Consider the following 23,887-nt stretch of genomic DNA (forward strand, 5'->3'; position numbering starts at 1 on the left):
GGCTCTGTGCTGACAGCTCTGAACCTGGAGCCTGCTGCAGATTCTATGTCTCCCTCTCTCTCTTCCCCTCTTCCACTCGTGCTCCATCTCTCTGTCTCTCTCAAAAATAAGCGTTAAAAGAATTTTTTAAAAGAAGCTGAGTATTGGAAAGAATAAAATTAGAATTATATACCATACATACACATTTTAAATGTAGAAGACCATGTTTCAGTTTGATAATTTTTCATCCTGATAGCTTTCCTTTGAGTAAATTTTAAGAAATCTGATATAACCACCCAGTTTCAGCTGACAGTATGGCCCAGATAAGGAGCAGTGACCCCCAAAAGAGCTAACTGTTCAAAGTGCTTACTTAAAATGCTACAGAATATCTTCTGAAAGCCACAGCAGGGACAGATGACAAAACGGTATTTATTTTTAAGTTTATTTATTTTGAGAGAGAAAGCACTCAGGAGGGGCACAGAGAGAGGGAGGCAGAGTCCCAGGCAGACTCCGTGCCATCAGCACGGAGCTCAATGCCAGGCTCCAACTCTCAAACCATGATATTGTGACCTGAGCCGAAATCAAGAGTCAGACATGTAAGCAACTGAGCCACGTAGGCGCCTCATGTGTGGCTTATTTTTGTCATCTCTTTGTTATGTGTTGAAATTATTTACTCATTTGTCTTAATCTCTTTTTATTTCACACTTGATGGATTTTTATTTATATAACTTGGATACAAGTGATAGTATCTAACACAGATTTCATTTTTCCTAGGTCACGGGTGCTGCTCAGCATACCTTATATGCTGTATTTCATTGAATTCCCCCAGTACCCCTACTAAGTAGTTACCCTTGTTGCCCCCATTTTGTCAATGAGAAAACTGGACCAGAGAGGTCAAGTAGTGCATAAAAGTTCATAGAGTTTGTGATTGGCCAGTCCAAGACTTGAACTTCGGCAGTGTGACCTCAGTATTTATGCCTAATGACATGTCACACTGCCTGTCAGCTTTCTGAAAAGTGTGCTAGGGTATTCAGCTGCGAGTATTAAAAGTGTCCCTCTCTCTCGCTCCTGACTTAGGGACGCACATGCTCCTTGACTTGGTGTGGGTACAGTGCCTCCCTGCCCTGTGGGCTTCCCTGCTCCCTGCAGGTCACCTCTGTTCTTTAGTAGGTTGGGGCTAGAGGCCTCACATTCCAGAAAATAGTGTCTCTGCTCTGGGAGCTTATAGTTGAGTGAGAGGGACAGATAGGAATAATAACACTGGGACACCTGCTTTTGGGAAATTGAGGCAGCATTCTGCTAACAGAGGATGTGTGTGCTCAGACCTGGTGAGGTGGAAGGGTTCAGAGAGAGGCACAGCTGGGGTGGGGGCTGGGGTGGGGGCTTGAAGTAAGGGTAGGGTTTACCCAGATTAAAGGGTGGGGTGAAGGCAAGGCCTGGAGGAATACATACGCATGCAGTTTTCAGAAGATGGGGGGTGGGCAGCCTAGCACCACTCTCAAGAAAAGTACAAAATATGAGGGAAGTCAGAACCCTACAGCCTACCTGGTGGTTCACTTTTGGGCATAAACTCATCATGAGGCTTTGAGTGGGTGTCAGGGGAGGTTCGGGGGGCCTGTGTTCATGAAAGGCTAGAACTTGATGTAGACAGGGACATCGGTTCTTACCTCCTCGAGAACTTAGCAAGGTGTGGATGCTCTTTCTGAAGAAATGTGCTGCACATGTGTGTTGAGTAAGTGAGCGTGACTGTGGTAGAGGTGTGTGTCCCTGCCTGCACCCCCCCACCCCCGTACCGTCTGTGCACACATTGATGCCCAGGTTTGCCAATGCTGGCCCTCAAGAGGTCCCTAGGTGGATCGGTCGATACTCTCTTGAAGCAGTGGCTATGGCTAATAAGTATTGGTTAACTGAAAATTACTTCTCTAATAATTTAAGCCATTTAAAAAATTATTTATTAATGTTTTCTAGATAATTCCTTTTCTGGTGCTCTGGACTCCTCTTTTGACCATCTTTGTGGAAACTTGAGGTGTGGAAGTCAGGAGAAGAGAATGGGAGAAGTCGATGAAATTAGAAGTGGTGAAATTAGAAGGACCGGTAGTGTTCCTTCGCCAGCACCTCCTGGTTCTTTCCCTGCAGTGAGGACCGGTAGTGTTCCTTCGCCGGCACCTCCTGCTCACCTCAGCCATTTAACGCCCCAGAATCCCACCGGCCGTCTGCCAGAACAAGAAGTAGGTCCGCAGAGGGGTCCTGCGGGTGAAGCGGTCAGCCCCGACCCCGACAAGTGGTCCGGGGGAGCATCCAGGGAGCTGTTTGACGAGAAACACGGTCTGTCCCCTACGTTATGTGCGACAAAACGCCGCCCTTCGGGACCTTCAGGGGCGGAGAGCTGCTCGGCAAAGAGAAGAAGAAAGTCGGAGGTGTCAGGTGCGCCCCCGGAAGGAAGACTGACGAGGAAGCGGCGGCGCGGGAAAGCCGGCGGGCCCCAGGAGCGGCGCCCCCCTCGGGGGGACCGCCTGCACGGGGGCGCCGGGGCCGCCGTCCAGGGCCCTGGCTGCGACGTGTCCTCGTACGACGATTATTTTTCTCCGGACAATCTGAGGGAGCGGCGCTCGGAGGCGCTCCCCGCGCCGCAGGCCGCGGCCGGCGCCCCTCCGCTCCTGTGCAGAGGGCTCTCGCGGAGGGAGAGAAGGGACGTCCTGCAGAGGGCCGACTGGTCCTGCATCGGGAAGAACCCCGGCGCCGCGCCCGCGGGCAGGGTAACGGCCGAGCGCCGCTCCCGCCCCGAGAAGCCCGCGCGCGACGAGGCGAGCGCGGCGTGGGGGCGCCGGGCCGCCGAGGAAGCCGCCGGGTGTCGGCGACGGCCCGCGGCCCTGAGAGGGCACTCGGGCCGCACGGCGGGCGGCGCCGCGGACGCCGGAGAGCCGGAGGGCGTGGGCGGCGAGCGGGACGGCCGCGCCTGGGCGCCGGGGGCGCAGCCGGGGGCCCGCTGCGGCGCCGGGACGCCCCGCGACGCCGCCGAGCCGGGCTCCGCGGGCAACGGCGCTACGGAGCGGAGGGAGGCTGCGTCCAGCGGCGGCGGTGAAAGTACGTGAATCTCCTTCCCCACGTGTGTGTGGTGCGGGGACACGTGACGGCGTGTCCGCTGGTGGGCCCGCCGCAGCCTCTTCGTCATTAAAGTGTGTCCATCTTTAGTTTTAAAGAGCCGCTGTTTGAGGTTTTCCGATGAGAAGTCCTTTAGGGGAAGGTTACGGTCCTGTGGAATTTCTAGGCGCGTCGGTGCAGGCTGCCGCTAGGAGTACGTTTCTCCCAGCCGGTCCGCGTGGGTGCCGAGCGGGGGAGGCCTGCCGTCCCACGTCCCCCAGAGCGGGCGCCCCGTTCCCCCCCCCGTTCCCCCCGTTCGCGGGCGCCGCCTGCTGGACGCCGCCTGGAGGCCTCGCCAGGCTCCGAGCATCCCCTGCCCGCGGGAGTGAGGCTCTGCTCGCCGGGAGGGGAGGGCGAGGCGGCGGAGCGTTGGTTCTTTCAGGGAAGAAGGTACCGGAAAGGAAATGTGGAAATACGTTAGCAGTGTGTATTTTGAAGAAACTTTGGGCCGTGTTATAAAGAAAAATTTTTAACATTTTTGCTCAGGGTAAGTTTATTGTAACAGGCCTTGTTTGGCTTCTATTTATTTTGCTTTAAGTGTACGATTTAAATAGACTTATTTCTGTGTGTAATTTAGTTGTAGCCATTGTAATGAACTGTGTAATTACAGTAATTGTAGCAAAAGTAGCAGCAATAGAAGACATTTGACACTTTGAATGCCAGGACAAATAAATTTCAGCAGTCATAAGTATGACGAAATCTTGAACCTCAACCTTCTTCACCTAAAGATTACGTAAAATTTCCATAAGACCAACTTTATTCTTGATTATTTGCTCACCCTGCGGTTTTAAATATCCTTATCAAGATGCAGAAGTTATGGGGGTTGAAATCACTGATGTAGATCTTTTCTTTGGGTATAAAGTCCCCAGAATAGCCTCACAAAGAATTAATTTTGTATATTTTTAACTTACATTTATATCTTAGCTTTCTGAAAGTATATGAAATTTGACAAACTTTATGTCGTGTTAGGCTCACTATGTGTTTTCAAAATATTTTAAAATCATGTTGACTCTAAGGTTAATATAAAACAGTAGGTATATAGAATTATTTTGGGAGTTAAGAATATTCTGTTATTAAAGCTTACATTCTTCTTTTCCTCAGTTTTTATCTTGTTTATTTTTAAACACTTTGAATAATTTTTAATGATGTGAAAATATAAATTCAGTGAAAAAAAAGGCTGGTTGCGGACATGAGGTGCACCCCGTAGCCCCGACGTTGTTCAGAAAGAGTGCAGTTGTCCCTGGGAGCAGGGTGCTGCGGGCCTCGCTCCCGTGTCCACTGCCTCGGGGTCTGGGGCACGTGGAAGACCCGGGGGCGGGCACCGGGCGCTCCAGGGGACTGCAGTGTTCGGCATCATGTGATGGGCGCTGTCACACCGCGGCGTGCTGCCAGGGCCCCGGTGTGACTGAACTTGACTCTGAGATGAAAGCAGACATTCTGTGCGCTCTAATGTAAGGATGTCTTTTAGGGTCACTTTGTTTCCCGTCATTCCGCAGAGGCAGAAAATCATCTCATTTTAGGGCGGAAGAGACTTCTGTATTGTCTGTCCAAAACCAAGTCCCTTTGTTTTACTGTGACAAAATCAAGACCCAGCGGTGCTTTAACTTGTCTCCCGTCAGCCCACCTGGTGCCCCCTCTGTCTGGGAAGCTCTCCACAGGTAGAAGCACAGAGCCTGCAGCGGACTTTACACATTCCCTGTGTGCCCGGGCTGTGGGGCAGGAAAAATACTCCGTGGGGAGCTGATGCCCCCCAAGTCCTCTGTGTTGAAATAAAAGTCTTTCTTCAATTTCTGCTTTCAGCTCACTTGTACTCATTGCCCCTGTTGATAGAGAGTGCAGTAAAGGTTACAAGAACAAGTTACAGAGAGTCAGTAATAAACATGAGGAGAACAGGAACAGAGGGAGGAACTTTAATTTTTTTAAAAATAATCTCTTAAATCTTGTTAACCAGTAATTTTTTTCTTTTTACACTTCTCTAATTTTATGAACAGTGTACAAATATATGCTGACAGTAACAAGTTGCTTAGAGAAGATGTTCCTGTTCTCCTCCTCGCTTACCTCCTCTGAGTTCCCATGACAGCTCCTGGCTGTTCACCTGTCGTGTTCCAGGCACTCGTCTGGTTTGCTGGAAGATATCAGAGAAGCAAACAGTGTGTGCCTTGCATAGCGGTCATGTTCTAGTGAGGAAGACACAGTGCATGAAGGTGAGCATGACCTTAGCCAGTGAGCCTTGTGATACACAGAACCCCAGCAGTGCGGGCAGTTAGATAAGGTGGCCTTAGATCTCACACCAGGCATCGGAGAGCAGGCAGTCCCATGACTGCTGGAATCATGTTCAGCCTGCAGAAACAGCAAGTACAAATGTCCTGGGGTAGACAGTGCTTGCAGGTACTGCACAGAGGCCAGTACAGCTGCACCTTATTGGGCTGAAGGAAGCCTGGGAGGACATGAATGAGAAAGGCAGCCAGGAGCCAGATCCCCGGGGCTCTAGTACCCGACAAGGCTTGGAGTGGTTTTGTTTTGTTTTGTTTTGTTTTTTGTTTTGAAGTGTGAATGAGAAGCCACTGGGGGCTTTTAAAAGGGGAGTCACCAGATGGGATTTCTGAGTTACACGTCACCCTGGATGCCCCGTGAGAACCAACTGGTTGTGGAGTGTCTGCTAGGAACAGTTGGGTGTCACCAGTTCACTGTAATTCCTTCCAGACACCGTGTGCATGTGAGGGTGCACTATGGGTGCAGGTAGATGTTACAAAGGGATTTTACTGCAAAATAGGATTATATTATCTCATTTGCTTTTTTAAAATGTTGCATATCTCCATATCGGTATCAATAGAGTAATAGATTTACTTCATTTTTTAATATAGTCTATTTCAGGGGTCAGTGGATTTTTTTCTGTAAGGAATCAGATAGTAACTATTTCAGGCTTTGTGGACCAGGAAGCAAAATCAAGATCCGTCAGTACTTAAAGAGAAGAAAAGGCATTTTTACAAAATTTTTATTGACAAATCTCAAATATACATGCAGTTTTTTGAAATCAGGTCTACTAATGAGAAGAACAGATTTCTGTTTTTGGGAGAGGAATTACTTTTCACTTGATTGGGGTTCAGATGGAGTGTTCCTATCTTCAGAACTGATTGCAAACATTTATTGAGGCAGGCAGGCGTACAATAAAATTTTATGTTTTCCTTTTGAGCACGCCTTTGCAGGCAGGTACTGCCAGATACTGATATCGGTCCATAAGCAGATGGTTTTCATCAGGCACGTTCATCGCATATAAGGCATTAATGGAAATCTGTGAGATTCTTCACTTGAGTCGTGCCTTTTAGTGTGTCTTGTATTGCAAATTAATCACTTCCACTTCTCAGTTGTGCATTTGAGTGGGTGTCAAAATAAAATCCTTTTGTTCTTGCCTCGGGGTCTGAAAAACGTGGAAATAAATGCAGCTCCGGTTCAGGAAATCTGTGCACATCAAACTTGCACGGGAATGGAGATGTCACTTAGTGTGTTCTGACACCGCAGGACAAAAAGAAGGGAGAGCTGCTTGACGAGGCTCACCTGTTGCGACGGCTTTCCGGCAGCCATGGTGCCTCTAATCATGGGCCTTCAGACCACCCCCGGAATCGTTTTTAATTGCCAAGTAGATAAAGCTGCCTGGTCATCTTGAAGCAGCTGCCGGCCAGCTCCTACTTGTTTCTCAATGACAAAGGTGGCTGAGGTGGTCCTGGTGCAGCCACATGGCCATTGGCCAAAGCAGAAGGAAGTTCCTTTCATAGCCAGACCTTCACTGTTGTCCACTGGTTCAATGGACAACTTTCTTCTTTGCTGTACTTGAAAAAATCTTACATGTCAGTACAGATGTGTGCCGTATCTTAGCAGTTTGGCCATATTCTACTACTAGATTCTTTTCCATAGGTTGTACCGTTTATTAGAGGTTGAAGGTTGACAATCTCCTCGTCTCAGAGACACAGACATTTATTAAACATTTACTAGCAAGTAGGTGGAGAACTGTTCAGAAGACCTATATGCTAAGCACCCTGGTCTTGTCCATCAGGTGAACCTTCCACATTACCTGAAATACACACTAGACATTTACAAAATTCTAGGGTTACATTACTCTAACCTCATCAGCATCACGTCACCAGATCTACTTTGACCCTGCGGTTTTTCCTAAGGCCACTTAGAGGACCAAGTCTTGGATATCACTCCCAGGAATACCAGCTCTGGCTTATGCTGGATTATAATGCCCTTTTCATGCATGGGTGGAGGGATCCCCCGTAATATATTAGCTAAACCAGTTTTCTTGAATCTATGGATTTAACCAGGGGAAGGTTTCTGGCATACAGTATGCTGATTAACAAACTGATGACCTCACCAATTATGGCTCATTTCTTTGATCCATTTTGCCACTTAGCAAAAGATCTAATAACAATTGGGCAGAAGGATTTCTAGGAGTTGTCTCTTGAGTGTGGTATTTGTTAACCTATTAGCTGACCACTGGAGTGTTTGAATGGAGGCAAATTAGCACACATCCGTCATATGCCATCCCTGCCGAAGTACAGATTTTAAATCACACTACAGCCTTCATAATACAATGGCGCTCTGTCGTAGTGCATTAATCCCAGAGACAGAAATAACAAATGGGGTCTGTGCTGACTTCAGTTGGTTAGGGGCCATTGCTTATTGCTCTAGGTTGGAAGGATTATGAGGCTTCATCCTGACTTTGAAGGAAAAAGTAGCATAATGACAACTAGTGTCTGCTTAGAGAATGATTGATGTGGTTCAATATAGAGTAGAGAGGCAGAAATGCTGTATTATTTGTAAAAGATGGATTTTTGCATGTTTCTTCATAATTCATAATCCCAAGGTAGAGAAGTATTTTATAATTTCGGATTTGTTTTGCAACCATATGAGAAAGTTTGATAATCTTATGATGTATTTTACATCCCATTTAATCAGTTAGAGGCATACTATTTTTTTAAATTGAGTTGAAAATATTTCGTATATACTTAATAGAACTAATCCCATCAAATCCTAGGCATTTAGATATTCTTATTCAATATTTTGCATATTCTGATTATTTCTTCAAGAGAAATTGTTAAGTACTACTGTATCAAATACATAGGTATACATAAACATGTATTTCTCGAATATTTAATTTGAAGTTTATTTGTTTTGAGACATTGGAAGGAGGGAGAGAATGGGGGAAGGGAAAGGGCAGAGAGACAGGGAGAGAAACAGAGCCCAACACAGGACTTGAACCCTCGAACTGCGAGATCATGACCTGAGCTGAAACCAAGAGTCAGACACTCAACCAACTGAGCCGCCTAGATGCCCCTTCAGTATTTTAGATTGAAGAGTAATGATTGCACCTTTTGACAATTCAGGTAATACACCAATGTTTTTAGAAGACTGTTTCTCTGAACCTTCTCTCCCAGAACCTGCTAGTACACTCCCTGAAGGTAAGCACCCCTAGCAGCTCAGTGTGGGTCACTCAGCCCGAACAGAAAGGCTGGCTGTAAGGAAGGGGCTACAACCTGTTGATTATTTGTTTGATTTGTTCGTCTATTCATTATTATGATTGCCCTTCACCTACTGTGTCTCACGTATTGGGATAAACACGGGGCGGGGGGGGGGGGCAGGGAGATAAGGTTGATGTGAAACTATCCCTTTTCCTTAAGGAACTAAGACAAGTAGGGAAGATACAGTCAAGATAATCCATATGCAGATATCAGGGAATTAGAAAGATGGAGAAATTACTCCCAGTGGGAAAGGTTATATGGTATTAACACTAGTTTGCATGTTAAAATAAATTTTAATGATCTCTACAGTGATTTTAAAGGAAAAGATCCCACATCGTTTGATACTCATGATTAGATTTACTTTTGTATTTATAAAGCGAACTTGATATTTTATTAGACAAAAAAAGATACAGATTCTTTAGTTAGCTGAGCTGTGTTTGTATAGAACACATGAATAATTCACATGTGTCCCAAATCCCAAAACTCTATATGGCAAGGATTTTTCCTAGGTATCTTTGAAGGCTCTTTCCACAGTCTTAAGATTTTGCATTCTAGGCTGTTCTTAAATGACTATTTAGATTTTAGAGACTCAGAAGGAATTTCCTGGTGGGATATTGTTCAGATTTGGGGTATGCTTTTACATGTTAACTATATGGATTCTTGAATCAGAATCAGAAAAGGCTTCAGAAGCCTTTTCATCTTTGATGTAGTTGATCTTGCAGAGTGAGTGTCTAGCTGTATTGCTGGTACTAGTATTAGTCTTGTGTCGTGGAAGCAGGAAAGTAAAATACAGGAGGATAGATGTTGGAAGTAAGAGTGCGTTTCGTACTATGCCTCTGTCCTGCACACAGCATTGACGTGCGCCAGGTTCCCTTCGGGAATTCAGTGGTTTTCTCAACATCCATGTCTTCATCTCTTTCCTTTTCCTGGCACTTAGGTTACATATGACCTTAGGTTGCCTTGGCCTGGTTCTGCCTCCAAAGTGGTAATATTATTTTCACTTGGTATGAAAATCACCTCTTAATCCTGATCATCGCTGTTAGGCGTAGTGGAGGCAGTGACTTAACTCATCCACAAGGAGAAGTGAATGAGTTCACTTTCTGACCTTCCTTGATGTATTTTGATGATACTGTTAACTGAAACTTTTTTTTTTCATGTTTTTTAATTTTTATTTTCTGAGGGACAGAGCATGAGCAGGGGAGGGTCAGAGAGAATCTGAAGCAGGCTCCATGCTGTCGGTGCAGAACTCGATGTGGGGCTCGAACTCAACAGCTGTGAGATCATGATCTGAGCTGAAACCAAGAGTCAGACACTTAACCCACTGAGCCACCCAGACACCCCAACCCAAACAGATTTCTAACTGATGAAATCCCGGGCAGTATAACTTAACAGTAAAAGTTCTGGGGCTGTGAGGGTCTCTTCTCTCTGATCACTTTTTGAAAGCTAAGTGAATCACTTGTGTCATGAAGTTGAGGTGACAAGGAGGAGAGAGTCTAGGATTTACAACCTTGATAAACTGATAAAACAGTCAAATAGGGCCCAGGGGTGTGTTGATTGAAGTCTCTCTGAAATCTCCCATTTAAGATAGGGATCTGTGAGGCAGTTGGGTGTATTAAGCCTCCTGGCAAGAGGCATGGAGTTAGGACCTTTGAGTAGTGGGTGACTGTGGGGCCTGTTCGGACCACGCTCGGGGGAGAGAGGAGAGCTGATGACCTCCTTGAGAAACTGCAGCTTTGGAGCAAATGGCAGGAGCCATGGAGCAGGGGTGGGGGGAGCAGGAAAGTGGAGAGGAAGTGTGTTGGTGAGCTGTGGAAAGGATTAATAACTGGCCACTCTCTCCTACCAGCTTTGCAATTTGCACTTTTAGCTGCTTGTGGTTTTTCAGAAACATCTTTAAAGAAAACATAGTAACAGCTTGCCTAGCTGAGCTTGTGAAAATGCTCTTTTACATAACCACCTAAGAACTCACAGACAGGCCGTTCCCAACTCATGATGATTCACTTAATAATCTGACTTTGATACCGTGTGAAAGCAACACACATTCAGTAGAAACTGTACTTAGAGCTTTGAAGTTGCATTGCGCCTGGGGCTGTCCGTACGTGGTATACGGCTTGGATATGCAGTATGGAACTCTGCATGCCTTTGTGATGCTGAGCAGTGAACTGTGAGCGTAGCTCCCAGGTGGCCATGGAGTCATGATGGTCAATAACCGTCACACTGACAACCATTCTCTTTGTCACTTCCAGTACTGTATTCATTAAACTGCATGCAAGAGTCAACATATCACTTGCTGTGTGTTAGGTCATACTGCCTAGCTCTAGCCTCTTAAAAGTGTTCTGAGCCTGGTTAGGCTAAGAGTGGGCTAAGCTATGATGTTCAGTAGGTTAGGTGCGTGAAGTGCATTTCGACTTCCAAGTTTTTCAACTTGTAATTCATTTATCAGGACGTAATCCCATCTGAAGGAGAGAAAGATCTGTACTTGTATCATTTTGTGGTTATGTGATGTGTGAAAATGAAAATATATCATTAGCAATATCAGTCTTAAGTTTTAAAAGGTCATGATACATGTTTTTAGATCTTTGTTTACAAAATGCTTCACAGTATGTGTTTCTTGGCTGGAACTGAGGCATGTGGCTGTAAGAGAGTCTTTTTTTGACATAGAAACACTAGCAAGCAGCAGACTTACTCATGGTGCAACAACAGGGTGCATTGGCTTCAAATTATATCTGCAGTCCTCTGCTTTTCTTATTTCTATATACTAGTGCGTTGAGTAAACATTTAGACTTTTTAAAAAATGAATGGTCAATACCGTTAATATTCTATTCTAATACTTGTAATCTTAGATCTTAAAAATACATGGATGTAATCCATGTCCTCCCCTAGGCATTAGAAATTCTCAAAAAGTGGTTGTTGAGTGTCTTGGAAAGTAATGCTTAGATAGCATTACATACATATAGATAGATACATACATACGTAGGTAGGTAGGTAGATAGATAGATACTCTCACCTTCAAAATGAGTAAAAGAAACTTAGGTGGATCTTAGAGCAAACTATAAACTGCACAATACGTGGCCCACTAACCCATCTCCTCAGGTAAAGTCTGTCTTTAGCTTGCCAGGAAACAGGTGGAATAAATCTCAAATATAGAAGATCATGGAGGAGATAGTGGGGTCAGCATGCGATTGGTGTTGTCTCCAAAAGGGATTTAGTATTAGGGTTTAGCATAAGGTGGATCAGAACCTGACCTTAAAACATTTTTAGGGTACAAGTTGCAAAAACAGTAATGAGTTTGAATTCAAGAAAATATTTAACCATCATGCATTTGTTTTCACTTAGCTCGAATCCCATTTTTGAAAGATGGTTAAAACTTTAAAATCGGACCCTCCACAATTAACCTTATCTGTTTTATTAGAGCCTTTTATTTTATTTGAAATAGTCACAAAGCAGTCATTCTCATGTTATATGATTTTTCATTTCTTCCGGCATGTAGGTTATTTTTGCCTCATACTCGCTTTTGACATCACCGTTGTCTGTTGGGTTGTAAGCTCCCCAAGAGTAGGATCAGTGTTTGTGTGCCTCCAGTGGGTACCCTGAGTATCAGGCGTTGTTGATCCAAGCATCGATGACTGATAAGTTGGATGATGGTGATGGTGGGTTGTGTGGGATGACTCATTGTCACCTGGCTGTGGCTGGGACATGAGCGTTCCCCAGACTGCTATCCACCTTTTATACATATCATCCTGTTGAGACCGTAGAAGTGATAGCTGGTTTTCCTTTGTCTTTCTTCCAAATACCAGCTAAGTCACATAGTAGGCAAACTTTATTGGGAGGAAAGAGATGAGGAACACCATATAAAGTTGTAGCAATTCCAAGTAGACATTTCACACTTCATTGTGCATTGTGTAGGATTTCTACACTATTTGGCATCTAATGCAACAAATTTCACTTGATGACTATCTTTTTGGTTTATGTATCTTCATGGCAAGATGCTGGTCTAAGGTGGACATTTGTGGGGAATAGAATCATCTATCATTTGCAGATGGAAACCTAAAGCTTTGTGCTGTACTATAGACTGTTTTCTAGAGTATATCTGACCCTAAAGCTAAGGATACTTATTTCCTCTAATATAGAACTACTTTCTTTGAGTTTGTAAAAGTCTGCAAGTTTGAAGTTTGAATAGTGCATCAGGTGTGGACATACGTCGTCTTGCATTACCTGCTGGATGATAGGATACCGTAGAACTGGTGCATAGTCACCTGACGGCGAAATTATTTCTGACCTTTGAGTTAAGTGAATTCAGCTTAGCGATTGCAATGGAATAAACTGAAAATTCTAAATAGACCTTTATAGACCAAGATGTATGCAGTGTTTATTTAAGAGGACTAGTACTTTCGTGTTACCAGTGTGCATAAGTTAATATTCAAATTTTTAGCTTGCTTAAGTTGCATTAGTATTCAGTCCGTGTGAAGTTCTAACTAATCTTCAAATCCTCTTGGGTTCCAGGTGTTAAAAATGGACCAGCAAGGCATGAAGTGTTAGGTGGCTCATTGGAAGGCTGTCAGGACCTCACCAGACTTCACGAGGAATCAAAGAAAAGAGGGAAAGGCCAAAAGGTTGGTGTGTGAAAATATTGTTTTAAACTTTCCAGTGCTACTACATCATCATGTTCTACTCTGGGTTAATGTCACGTAAAATAGTCTGCCCAGCTTGCATTTTATTTAATTAATTATACAGATGGATGTTGGACAACTCTGGCAATAAAACGGAGAGCATTGGTCACATTCAGAACAGAGAGCTAATGTTGTTGAAGTAGCTTTGCCACCACTTTGCCAGTGCGTTTTTTTTGCTCGTGAAAATGGCAACAAGCGCCTCTCAAGCAGAGGGTGTGGGGTGGGCCAACAGTTGTTTTATAATGTGAGTCAACATCCACTAGGTAGGAGGTGAAGAACCCAAGAAGTTGTTTGTTTGTGAGCTACTCAGGGTTTGATTGGAAGCCATCGAAGTGGAAGGTTCCCCTTCTTGTGCTTCAGCTTCAGACCCCAGTTCTTGCTCTCACTGTACAGCTTTCTCCCCACACTGTCTGCTGATGTGAATAATGTCAGGACGGCTTAAAGTGTCTTCATTCCTGCTCTTTTTTTAAATTATTTTTTAATTTTTTAATGTTTTTTATCTATTTCTGAGAGAGAGCGAGACAGCATGAGCAGGGGAGAGTCAGAGAGAGAGAGAGACAGAATCCGAAGCAGGCTCCAGGCTCTGAGCTGTCAGCAGAGAGCCGGACGCGGGGCTCGAACCCACAAACCGTGTGATCATGGCCTGAGCTGAAGCCGGATGCTTAACTGACTGTGCCACCCAGGCGCCCCTAAGGCGTCAATTTAAAGCTGGCCACTCATTACCTTATGCCTCATATGAGGCCAAGAAGGCCTACTGTAGTGAAACCGATTTCCACACGATAGGAACAGTCCTGATAAACAAGTAACAAATTGAAAAGAAGCAGCGATAGCTTGTAGGGTGCACGGGGCATCCCAATCTTCAGGCCAAACATGAGCAGCGAATTCAACCGAGGAAGAGAAACAGTGATGCTCTCCTTATATGGCAACGGTGAAAGAAGTTTAAAATTACACAGATTCCATGAAAGTCTGGTATAAGGAAGTGGTAGAAACTTTGATTTCCTTACTGATGCTTTCTGGTTTGTCTCAGAAAAAAATGAGGCTTCCCAGATGGGAAGGAACCACATGTCAGGTAGAGCAGTCGATTTGCGGGGACAGAACTTGTCAGGGTCGTCTCACATGCACGTGAGTTGTGGAACGGACACCAGACATCTGGCTCCCAGAGCTATGGTTGTAGTGACTGTCCTGCACCTCTTACAGCTTTTCCTACCTGTCGCAATGCATTGCCTCCTGTGACTGTGACTTCACAGAGAGCTGGTGACCCTGTGGCTGCATTTATGTTTGTTTCGCTGCGTTCGTATCTTCCTCCTAATTGCAGCAGGGCCATTAACCTTTGTCTTTGGGGAACAGGAGAAAAAAAGCAAGCACCTTGTGAAGTTTATTCAACTGATACTTATGACACATGCACTGGTATTTATGCCCTGTTCCTCCAGTCTGTGCACACCCCTACGTTAGACGGCCACACTAGGATATTGGCTACCGACTTCCTACCCTCCCTTGGATCTCTTGTGAGGGAAAGATAACTCCTCTTCACTTGGTACCTACTTATCTCTTACTTGGTATTGAGCCTGCATTAAAAAAAAAAAAAGTGCCCAGTACATGTTGATTACCTATTATCATAATAATACGTCACCCTGTCTGATCACAGGTTTCGCTTCCTCATTTGCCTGCTATGGAAGTTAATATTTCAGACATCTGACCTTGCCTGGCTCTACCTGATGATCACCCTACCTCGCGAACGGGGGCTGTCGGAGAACACGGGGTTGGAGACATGCATCCTGGGTGGGAGCTTCGTCCCTTTGGTTCTCAGGAAGCCTCTCGCTTGAAGGCGCCCATAAAACGGGGGAACAGCACCTGTGTGACTTACCTCCCAGTGTTATTGTGTGCATCGGAGGATTAGTGCCACACAGGTGGTGAATGTCATGTGGTGTCACTGTCATGGATATTAATAAAACAAGTGGTCACGAGGGAAGACAAAGTACAGGATAATAGATGCATTCCTTCATCTCACAGGCTCAGGAACAAAAGTAGTTTAATAAATTCACTTCTGTCACTTGTTCATGTTTGTTTGAACTTTTGTTTTGAAAATCTTTATTTTTTTATATTACTTTTAAAATTTATATTTGGTCTTTTATTTTTTTTATTGAAGAATGGTTGACACACAGTGTTTATCTCCCTGAAGCATTAGCTCCAGGTATACGGCATAGTGATTTGATACGTCGGTACCTTATGCTGTGCTCACCTAGCTACCGGCTGTCACCACACAACACTACTACCTACCATCCCTTCTGTTCCCTGCACTGCACCTTTCAACCCCGTGACTGACTCCTTTCATAATGGGAAGCCTGTATCTCCACTGCCTTCACCCATCTTGCCCATCTCCACTGCTCTCCCCTCTGGCAGCCACCTGTTTGTTTTCTGTATTTATGGGTCTGTTTCTGCTTTTGTTTGTTTGTTCACTTAGTTTTGATTTTTAGATTTCATGTATAATTAAAATCAGATGGTATTTGTCTGACTTATTTCACTTAACATAATACCCTTTAGGTCGAGCCATGTTGTTGCAAATGGCAAGATCTCATTCTTTTTTATGGCTGAGTAATATACCATTTTGTGCGTGCGTGTGTGTGTGTGTGTGTGTGTGTGTGTGTGTGTGTACATAGACCATATCTCCTTTATACGTTCATCTACCAATGACATTTGGGTTGCTTCCATAATTTGGCTATTGTAAATCATGCTACAATAAACCTAGGGCACATGAATCTTTTCAAGTTAGTGGTTTTGCTTTTTTGGGTAAATACTGGATCATATGGTATTTCTATTTTTTAATTTTTTGAGGAACCTCTGTTTTTTGAGGAGCCACTCTGTTTTCCAGAGTGGCTTTACCAGTTTGCATTACTACCACAGTGTAAGAGGATTCCTTTTTTCCCCACATTTGCCAATACTTGTTATTTCTTGCCTTTTTGATTCTAGCCATCTGATAGGTGTGAGGTGATATCTCCTTGTGGTTTTGATTTGCATTTCCCTGATGATGAGTGATCAGCATTTTTTCATGTGTCTGTTGGCCATCTGTATGTCGTCTTTGGAGAAATTTCTATTCAGGTCCTCTTCTATTTTTAACTTGGATTATTACTATTTTTTGATATTGAGTTGTATAAGTTCTTTATATGTTTGGATATGAATCCCTTTTCAGATATATCATTTGGAAATATTTTCTCCCATTCAGCAAGTTGTCTTTTCACTCAGTTGATCAGTGCCTTTGCTACATAAAAGCTTTTTATTTTGGTGCAGTCTCAATAGATTATTTTTGCTTTTGTTTCCCTTGCCTTAGGAGACGTATCTTAAAAAATGTTGCCATGACCAAATGTCAGAGAAATTATTGCCTATGCTTTTTTCTAGGAGTTATATGGTTTCAGGTCTTAGATTTAGGTCTTTAATACATTTTGAGTTTATTTTTGTGTATGTGTGTAAGAAGGTGGTCCAATTTCTTTCTTTCTTTTTTTATTTTTTGCATGTAACTATCCAGTTTTCCCAGCACCATTTATTGAAAATACTGTTTTTACCTCACTGTATATTCTTTCCTCTTTTGCTGTGGATTAATTGACCTTTTAAGTTTAGGTTTACATCTAGGCTTCTTAACCTTTCTTTAGATCTACGTGTCTGTTTTTGTACTAGTACCATACTGTTTTAATCATTATAGTTTAGTAGTATACCTTGATATTTGGAATTGTGATAGCTCCAACTTTGTTCTTTCTCAAGGTTGCTTTTGTTATTTGGGGTCTTTTTTGGTTCTATACAAATTTTAGGATTATTTGTTCTAGTTCTGTGAAAAATGCTACTGGTATTTGATAGACATTTCACTGTATCTGTATATTGCTTTGGGTACTATGGGCATTTTAACAATATTCTATCAATCCATGAGCATGGTATATTTTTCTATTTGCTTGTGTCTTCAGTTTCTTTTTTTAAAATATCTTAATGTTTATTTATTTTTGAAAGAGAGAGATGAAGTGCAAGCAGAGGAGGGGCAGAGAGAGACAGACACAGAATCTCTGAGCTGTCAGTACAGAGCCCAACATGGAGCTGAACTCATGAGCTATGAGATCATAACCTGAGCAGAAATCAGATGCTCAACTGACTGAGCCACCCAGGTGCCCCATCTTCACTTTCTTTCTTCAGTGTTTTATAGATTTTGGAGTACAGGTCTTTCACCTCCTTGGCTGAGTTTATTCCTAGGTATAGTATTCTTTTTGGTGCAGTTATAAATGGGATTGTTTTCTTAATTTTTCTTTCTGATTCTTTTTAATTAGTATATAGAAATGAAACTGATTTTTGTGCATTAATTTTGTATTTTGCAGCTTTACTGAATTCATTTATTACATCTGAACTTTTTTGGTGGAGTCTTTAGGGTTGTGTATGCTTAACCAACTGAGCTACCCAGGAACCCCCCTTTAGGGTTGTCTATGTATCGTATCATGTCATCTACAAAAAGCGACGACACTTGTTTTCTTTCCTTACTACTTGGGATGACTTTTATTTCTTTTTCTTGTCTGATTACTGTGTCAAAGACTTCCAGTACTGTGTTAAATAAAAGTAATGAGCGTGGACATCCTTGTCTTGTATCTGATTTTAGAGGAGAAGCTTTCCATTGAGTATGATGTTATTTGTGGATTTGTCCTATGTGGCCTTTATTCTGTTGAAGTGTGTTTCCTCTAAGCCCACTGTTTTGAGAGTTTTTATCATGAATGGATGTTCCTTTTGCCAAATGCTTTTTCTATATCTATTGAGATGATCATATGAATTTTGTTCTTTCTGTTGTTGTTAATGTGGTTTATCATCATGTGACTGATTTGCAAATACTAAAACATCCTTATATCCCCAGAATAAATCCCACTCGATTATGGGGAATAATTCTTTTAATGTATTACTGAATTTGGTTTGCTAATATTTTGTTGAGAATTTTTGCATCTGTGTTCATTGATATTGGGCCATAGTTTTCTTTTTCTGTAGCATATTTGTCTATGTTGGCATGAGAGTAATTCAGACTTCATAGAATATATTTGGAAACTTCCATTCCTCTTTTGTTTTTTAGAGTAGTTTGAGGAGAATAGGTATTAACTCTTCTTTAAAGCTTTGGTAGAATTTACCTGTGAATCCATCTGGTGCTGGACTTTAGCTTATTGGAGTTTTTTGATTATCAGTTTAATTTCATTACTAGTAATTGCTCTATTTAGATTTTCTTCTTCTTGATTCAGTTTTGGAAGGTTGTATGTTCTTAGAAATTTACCCATTTCTTCTATGTTGTCCAGTTTATTGGTACATAGTTTCTCGTAGTGTTTCTGTGGTGTTGTACTTCTCTTGCATTTCTGACTTTGTTTATTTAGGTCCTCTTCTCTTTTTTACTTGGTGAGTCTTCCTAGAGTTTTTTCACTTTTGTTTATTTTTTCAAAGAACCAGCTTTTGTTTTTATTAATCATTTCAATTTTTAGTTTTCTATTTTATTTATTTCTGCTCAGATCTTTATTATTTTCTTCCTTGCACTTACTTTGAGCTGTGTTTGTTCATTTTCTAGTTCCTTTAGGTGTAAGTTTCAATTGCTTATTTAATATTTTTCTTATTTCTTGAGGAGGGCCTGTATTGCTATATATGTCTCTCTTAGAACTCCTTTTGTTGCATTCCAAAAGTTTTGGACCATTGTGTTTTCATTTTAATTTGTCTCCTTTTTTTTTTTTTTTTTAGTTTCCACTTGGATTTTTTGCTTGACCCATTGGTTGTTTAGTAGCACATATGTGGTATTTTTCCAGTTTTTTTCTTGTAATTGATTTCTAGTTTTATACCATTGTGGTCAGAAAAGATGCATGGTATGATTTAGTCATCTTAAATTTATTGAAACTTTTTCATGGCCTAACATGATCTTTCTTGGAGAATAGGCCATGTGCATTTAAAAAGAATGTATATTCTATTGCTTCTGGATAGAACGCTCTGTATAGTTTAAGACCATCTGGTCTAAGTTTTGTCATTGATTTTCTGCCTAGATGATCTATCCATTGATAAAAGTGGGGTGTTAACGTCCTTGCTATTATTATATTACAGACTCTTTGTCCCTTTAGTCTGTTAATATTTGTTTATGTATTTAGGTGCTCCTATATTGGGTGTATAGATATTTACACTTGTTATATTTTCTTGTTGGGTTGTTCCCTTTATCATTATGTAATTCACTTCTTTGTCTCTTGTTACAGTCTTTGTTTTAAAGTCTGTTTTGTATGATATAAGTATTAGTACCCTGGCGTTTTGTGGGATTTTTTTTGTCCATTTCCATTTGTATGGGGCGTCTTTTTCCATCCTTTCACTTTCTGTCTATGTATGTCTTTAGGACTGAAGTGAGTCTCTTGTAGGTAGAAGATAGGAGGGTCTTGTTTTTTTAATACATTCTGTCACTCTATGGTTTTTGTTGGGAGCATTTAGACCACTTACACTTAATTAGTGGTAGTTATATGCTAATTGCCATTTTGTTTATTGTCTTCTAGTTTTTGTTGTAGATTTTCTCTGTTCCCTTCTTCTCTTGCTCTCTTGTGATTGATGACTTACTTCAGTGTTATGCTTTACTGTCTTTATTTTTTGTGTCTCTATTATAGGTTTTTGGTTTATGGTTACCATGAAGTTCATATAAAACATTCTAAGTATATAGCAGTCTATATTAAGTTAATGATTACTTAGTTTTGACCACTTTCTAAGAGAACTTTATATTTACTCCTATTCTCCATGTTTCATGTATATGTTATCATATTTTTATATCTTTTTATTTTGTGAGTCTCCTTAACCAATTTTCTAGATCATTGATTTCACTACTTATATCTTTTAATCTTCATGCTAGCTTTATAAGTGATTACCTTTACTGTGTGTTTGCTTTTACTCAGGAAATTTTTTCCTTTCCTAACTTTCTTCTAATTATGGCCTTTCCTTTTCCATTTAAAGAAGTCCTTTTAACATTTTCTGTAAGGCCAGTTTAGTGGTGGTGAGCTCCTTTAACTTTTAATTGTCTGGGAAACTCTTTATCTATTCTTCAATTCTGAATGTTAACCTTGCCGGGTAGAGCATTTTTCATTGTACGTCTTTCCCGTTGAGTGCTTCAAATATTTCATGCTATTTCTTTTGGCCTGCAGATTTTCTGCTGAAAAATTAGCTGATAGCTTTATGGGGTTTCCCTTGTATGTTACTAGCTGCTTCTCTTTTGTTGGTTTTAAAATTATCTTTATCTTTAATCTTTGGCATTTAATTATTGCCATGGTGCGGACTTCCTTGGGTTCATCTTCACAGGATGAACTCTGTTTCCTGAACTTTATGTCTGTTTTCTTCCCTTGCTTAGGGAAGTTTTCAGTTATTTCTTCAAGTATCTTTCCCCCTTTTCTCTCTCTCCCTCTCTCCCTCTCTCCCTCTCTCCCTCTCTCCCTCTCTCCCTCTCTCCCTCTCTCTCCCCCTCTCTCCCCCTCTGGGATCCCTGCCTTGCAAAGTGTTTGATTAAGATTGTCCAGGAGATCCTTGAACCTGCCCTTATTTTTTATTTATTATTTTCTTTTTGCTGTTGAGCTTGGAAGTTTTCCATTTCCCAGTCTTGCTGATCACTGATATGTTCTTCTAGTTAGAGCATCCTCTAATCTGCTGTTGATGCTCTCTAGTGTATTGTTTATTTTGGTTATTGTATTCTTCAACTCTTTTTTGCTCTATTTGATGTTTGCTATCTCCTTGTTGAAGTTTCTGATAAGTTCATCCATTCTTCTCTCTATTCTGGTAAACATCTTTATGACCATTACTTTCAACTCTTTATCAGGTAGACTGGTAATCTCTATTTCATTTAGTTCTTTTTCTGAGTTTTTTCTTAATTCTTTTGTTTGGAGTCAGTTCCTCTGTCTCCCCATTTTGCATGAGTTTCTATGTTTGTTTCCATGAATTAGGTAGGAGAGGTGCTTCTAAACTTGAAGGAGTGGTCTAGTGTTGGGTTGTCACTGTGTAGGCTATATGTGCCTGGTGACTTTGGCTGGCTGGTTGGAGCTGTGGCTGGCATGGACTGGGGGTCTCAGGGCACTCTGTGCTTGGGGCTGGCCTAGTTGGATGGCCAGAGCTACAGTGGGTGTGGCCAGGACTGTCCCAGGAATGTCTGCACACAGAACACCCTTCTAGGACAGCTGATACTGAAGTGGGTGCATGGCAAGGTGTACCAGGGTGCTCAGCACAGGCAGTGCCCTAGTAGGGTGGCTGGGGCTGAGGCGGATGTGGGCTGGGGTTGCCCAGAGTTTTCTGTGCCACAGGTGCCCTAGCAAGTCATCTGGAGCTAGCGTACAGGCCTGGAGTGTCCCTGGTGCTTTGTGCCTGTATCACCGTGGTGAGATGGCTGGAGCTGTCGTGAGTGCTGACTAGGGATGTCTCCGTGTGTGCTGCGCTGGGGCCACCCTGGTGGGACAGCTTGGCCCTGCTGTGGGTTAGGGGCCTGGGGCCGACTGAGGTGGTAGGCTGGCTAGGACACTGGACCGTGCTCCCATCTGTGCTGTCACGGTGGAGAGGGGAGAAAAAAGAGAACTCCAGCTGCTCCCCCCGCTATTTGGTGAAGTCATTGAGCCAGTGCCTTTGTGTTTTAGTTGTTTTAAACCTCAGTCTTTTGTCTGTGCCCCAGGGTGTGGGTGTCCAGGGCTCTCATGGATAGGGCCCTGGTCTTGCCCAAGCAGCAGGCCGGCTGTGGTGTCTGGACCCTGCTCTTGTCCACATTATCAAAGTGGATGGAGGAAACAGTGGGATTCGCTCCTCCAACTTGGAGAGAGTTCCAGCAGCTCCCCTGCTGTTTGACAGTGGTCTGGGGCTGGATCCTGTATACAGTGGTTGTCCTGTTACTTCCTCTGCCCCAGGGCGGTCAGATATGCTCACAGTCCTTCAGTATGTTGGGGGTGAGGGTTCCTTTTGTTACTGTGTTTCCATCTCTCTCTCTCTATCTCTATGGTCTCTCTGTGTTTCCTTGTGTAGAAGTTGTTCAGTCAGCCCTCAGCTCTTCAGGAGGAATTGCTCTGTAAATCGGTGTAGGTTGGTATATCTGTAGTTGTGGTGACGTCAGGCTCTTCCTATGACACGGTCTTGGATTGAAGCCTGTAAGTCTTCTTCTTCTTTTTTTTTTTTTAAATGTTTTATTTATTTCTAGGAGAGAGAGAGAGAGACAGCGTAAGCAGGGGAGGGTCAGAGAGAGAGAGAGTCACAGACTGAAACAGGCTCCAGGCTCTGAGCTAGCAGTCAGCACAGAGCCCGACGCGGGGCTCGAACCCACGAACCGCGAGATCATGACCTAAGCGAAAGTCGGACGCTTAACCGACTAAGCCACCCAGGCGCCCCCCCCTTTTTTTTTTTTTTTTTTTTTTTTACAAATAGTTTATTGTCAAATTAGTTTCCACATAACATCTAGTGCTCATCCCCAGAAGTGCCCTCCTCCATGCCCATACCCCCCCCTCACATCCATCAGTCCTCAGTTTTTGTCAGCATTCAAGAGTCTCTCATGGTTTGCCTCTCTCCCTTTCCTTCTAAATGTGTTTGAAGACATTCTGCCTTCATGATTTAGAACAGTGCAATGTTAGGACTGAAAGGGATTGACCACTTCTGGTTCTGTATGGAAGAATCACGAGGAGGACTTTGTAAAAGTGCACATTCCCTCATTCTACCTGAGACCCTCCGAGTGAGTACTTCCCAGGTGATGTTTCTGCTGCAGCAGTGAGCGGCCGACCAGCTTGAGACAGCCACCAGGCCAGGCCATTCCCCTTCCTCACAGGGAACAAGCCAGCACATGGAGAGGAGGAGACTTCTCTGTAGCTGCCCTGTCTTGCCAGTAGCAGCAGGGGTGAGAGCCTAGATGTGCTGTGTCTGACGTGACCGTCTTCCTGCATCCCTGCTTACCACACAGCCTTTCCTCCCGTGAGCCAGGGACCTGTGCTGCCTCTTTTCCTGTCTTCGCCTGGGGATCGGTGTGTCCCAGGAGCCTAGCGCACACCCCCAGGCATTCTGATGTCCTTCACAGGGATGCACCCTGGGCACCAGGGCTTTTAAAAGTCCTCAGGTGATTCTAATGTGAAGCAAAGTTTGGAAACTACTTTTGTGCCATACGGACTTTGTCTAGGGTAGTTGATGCGGATAACATATGCTGGAACCAGTTTTGTTTGTTTCTAAACAGTTCTCAGATAAACTAATTTCATTGTTCAAAGACATAAACTTAAAATACTGGTTTGTTTGTATATGAGCTAAGTGTTGAAGAGTGCAATTTAGATAATAGTATAGAGAGATAAATGGTCATGCTCTATCATTGTGCAGGTTAAAACAAAGAGAGTTCTTGAAATGCCATTTTAGATTTTAAAGGTACAGTTTCCTGATACTTTGAGATCTCTGTGTGTGGGGAGAGGAGTTTATATTGATATCTTATGTTGTAATGAGTCAACAAAAGCACTAAATTTAGTTGCCTGATGTTAAAAGTATACTCTAGAACAGTAGAGGGGTTGTATTGGTGAATAAGATTAAAGTTTCTCATTTATGTAATGTTAATCTTGAGCGTCATGATAT

The 23,887-nt window shown here is 42.9% G+C and overlaps 1 protein-coding gene across 3 annotated transcripts in view; it reads left to right on the forward strand.

The window, feature by feature from the left end:
- MCPH1 (microcephalin 1) overlaps nt 1–23,887 on the forward strand; it is a 270,061-nt gene that overhangs the window by 46,615 nt on the left and 199,559 nt on the right. For 2 of the 3 annotated variants that reach the window (XM_039219166.1, XM_039219168.1), the window contains exons 9-10: nt 1,948–3,063; nt 13,143–13,252. In XM_039219166.1, coding sequence (XP_039075097.1) covers nt 1,948–3,063; nt 13,143–13,252 — 1,226 coding nt within the window. Of the gene's footprint in view, nt 1–1,947; nt 3,064–13,142; nt 13,253–14,954; nt 15,366–23,887 lie in introns of those variants that run through there. The other variant, XM_039219167.1, reaches the window with a different exon arrangement.

The sequence above is a fragment of the Hyaena hyaena genome, unplaced genomic scaffold, assembly GCF_003009895.1.
Source record: "Hyaena hyaena isolate Hyena2069 unplaced genomic scaffold, ASM300989v1 scaffold_796, whole genome shotgun sequence".
Taxonomy (NCBI): Eukaryota; Metazoa; Chordata; class Mammalia; order Carnivora; family Hyaenidae; genus Hyaena; species Hyaena hyaena.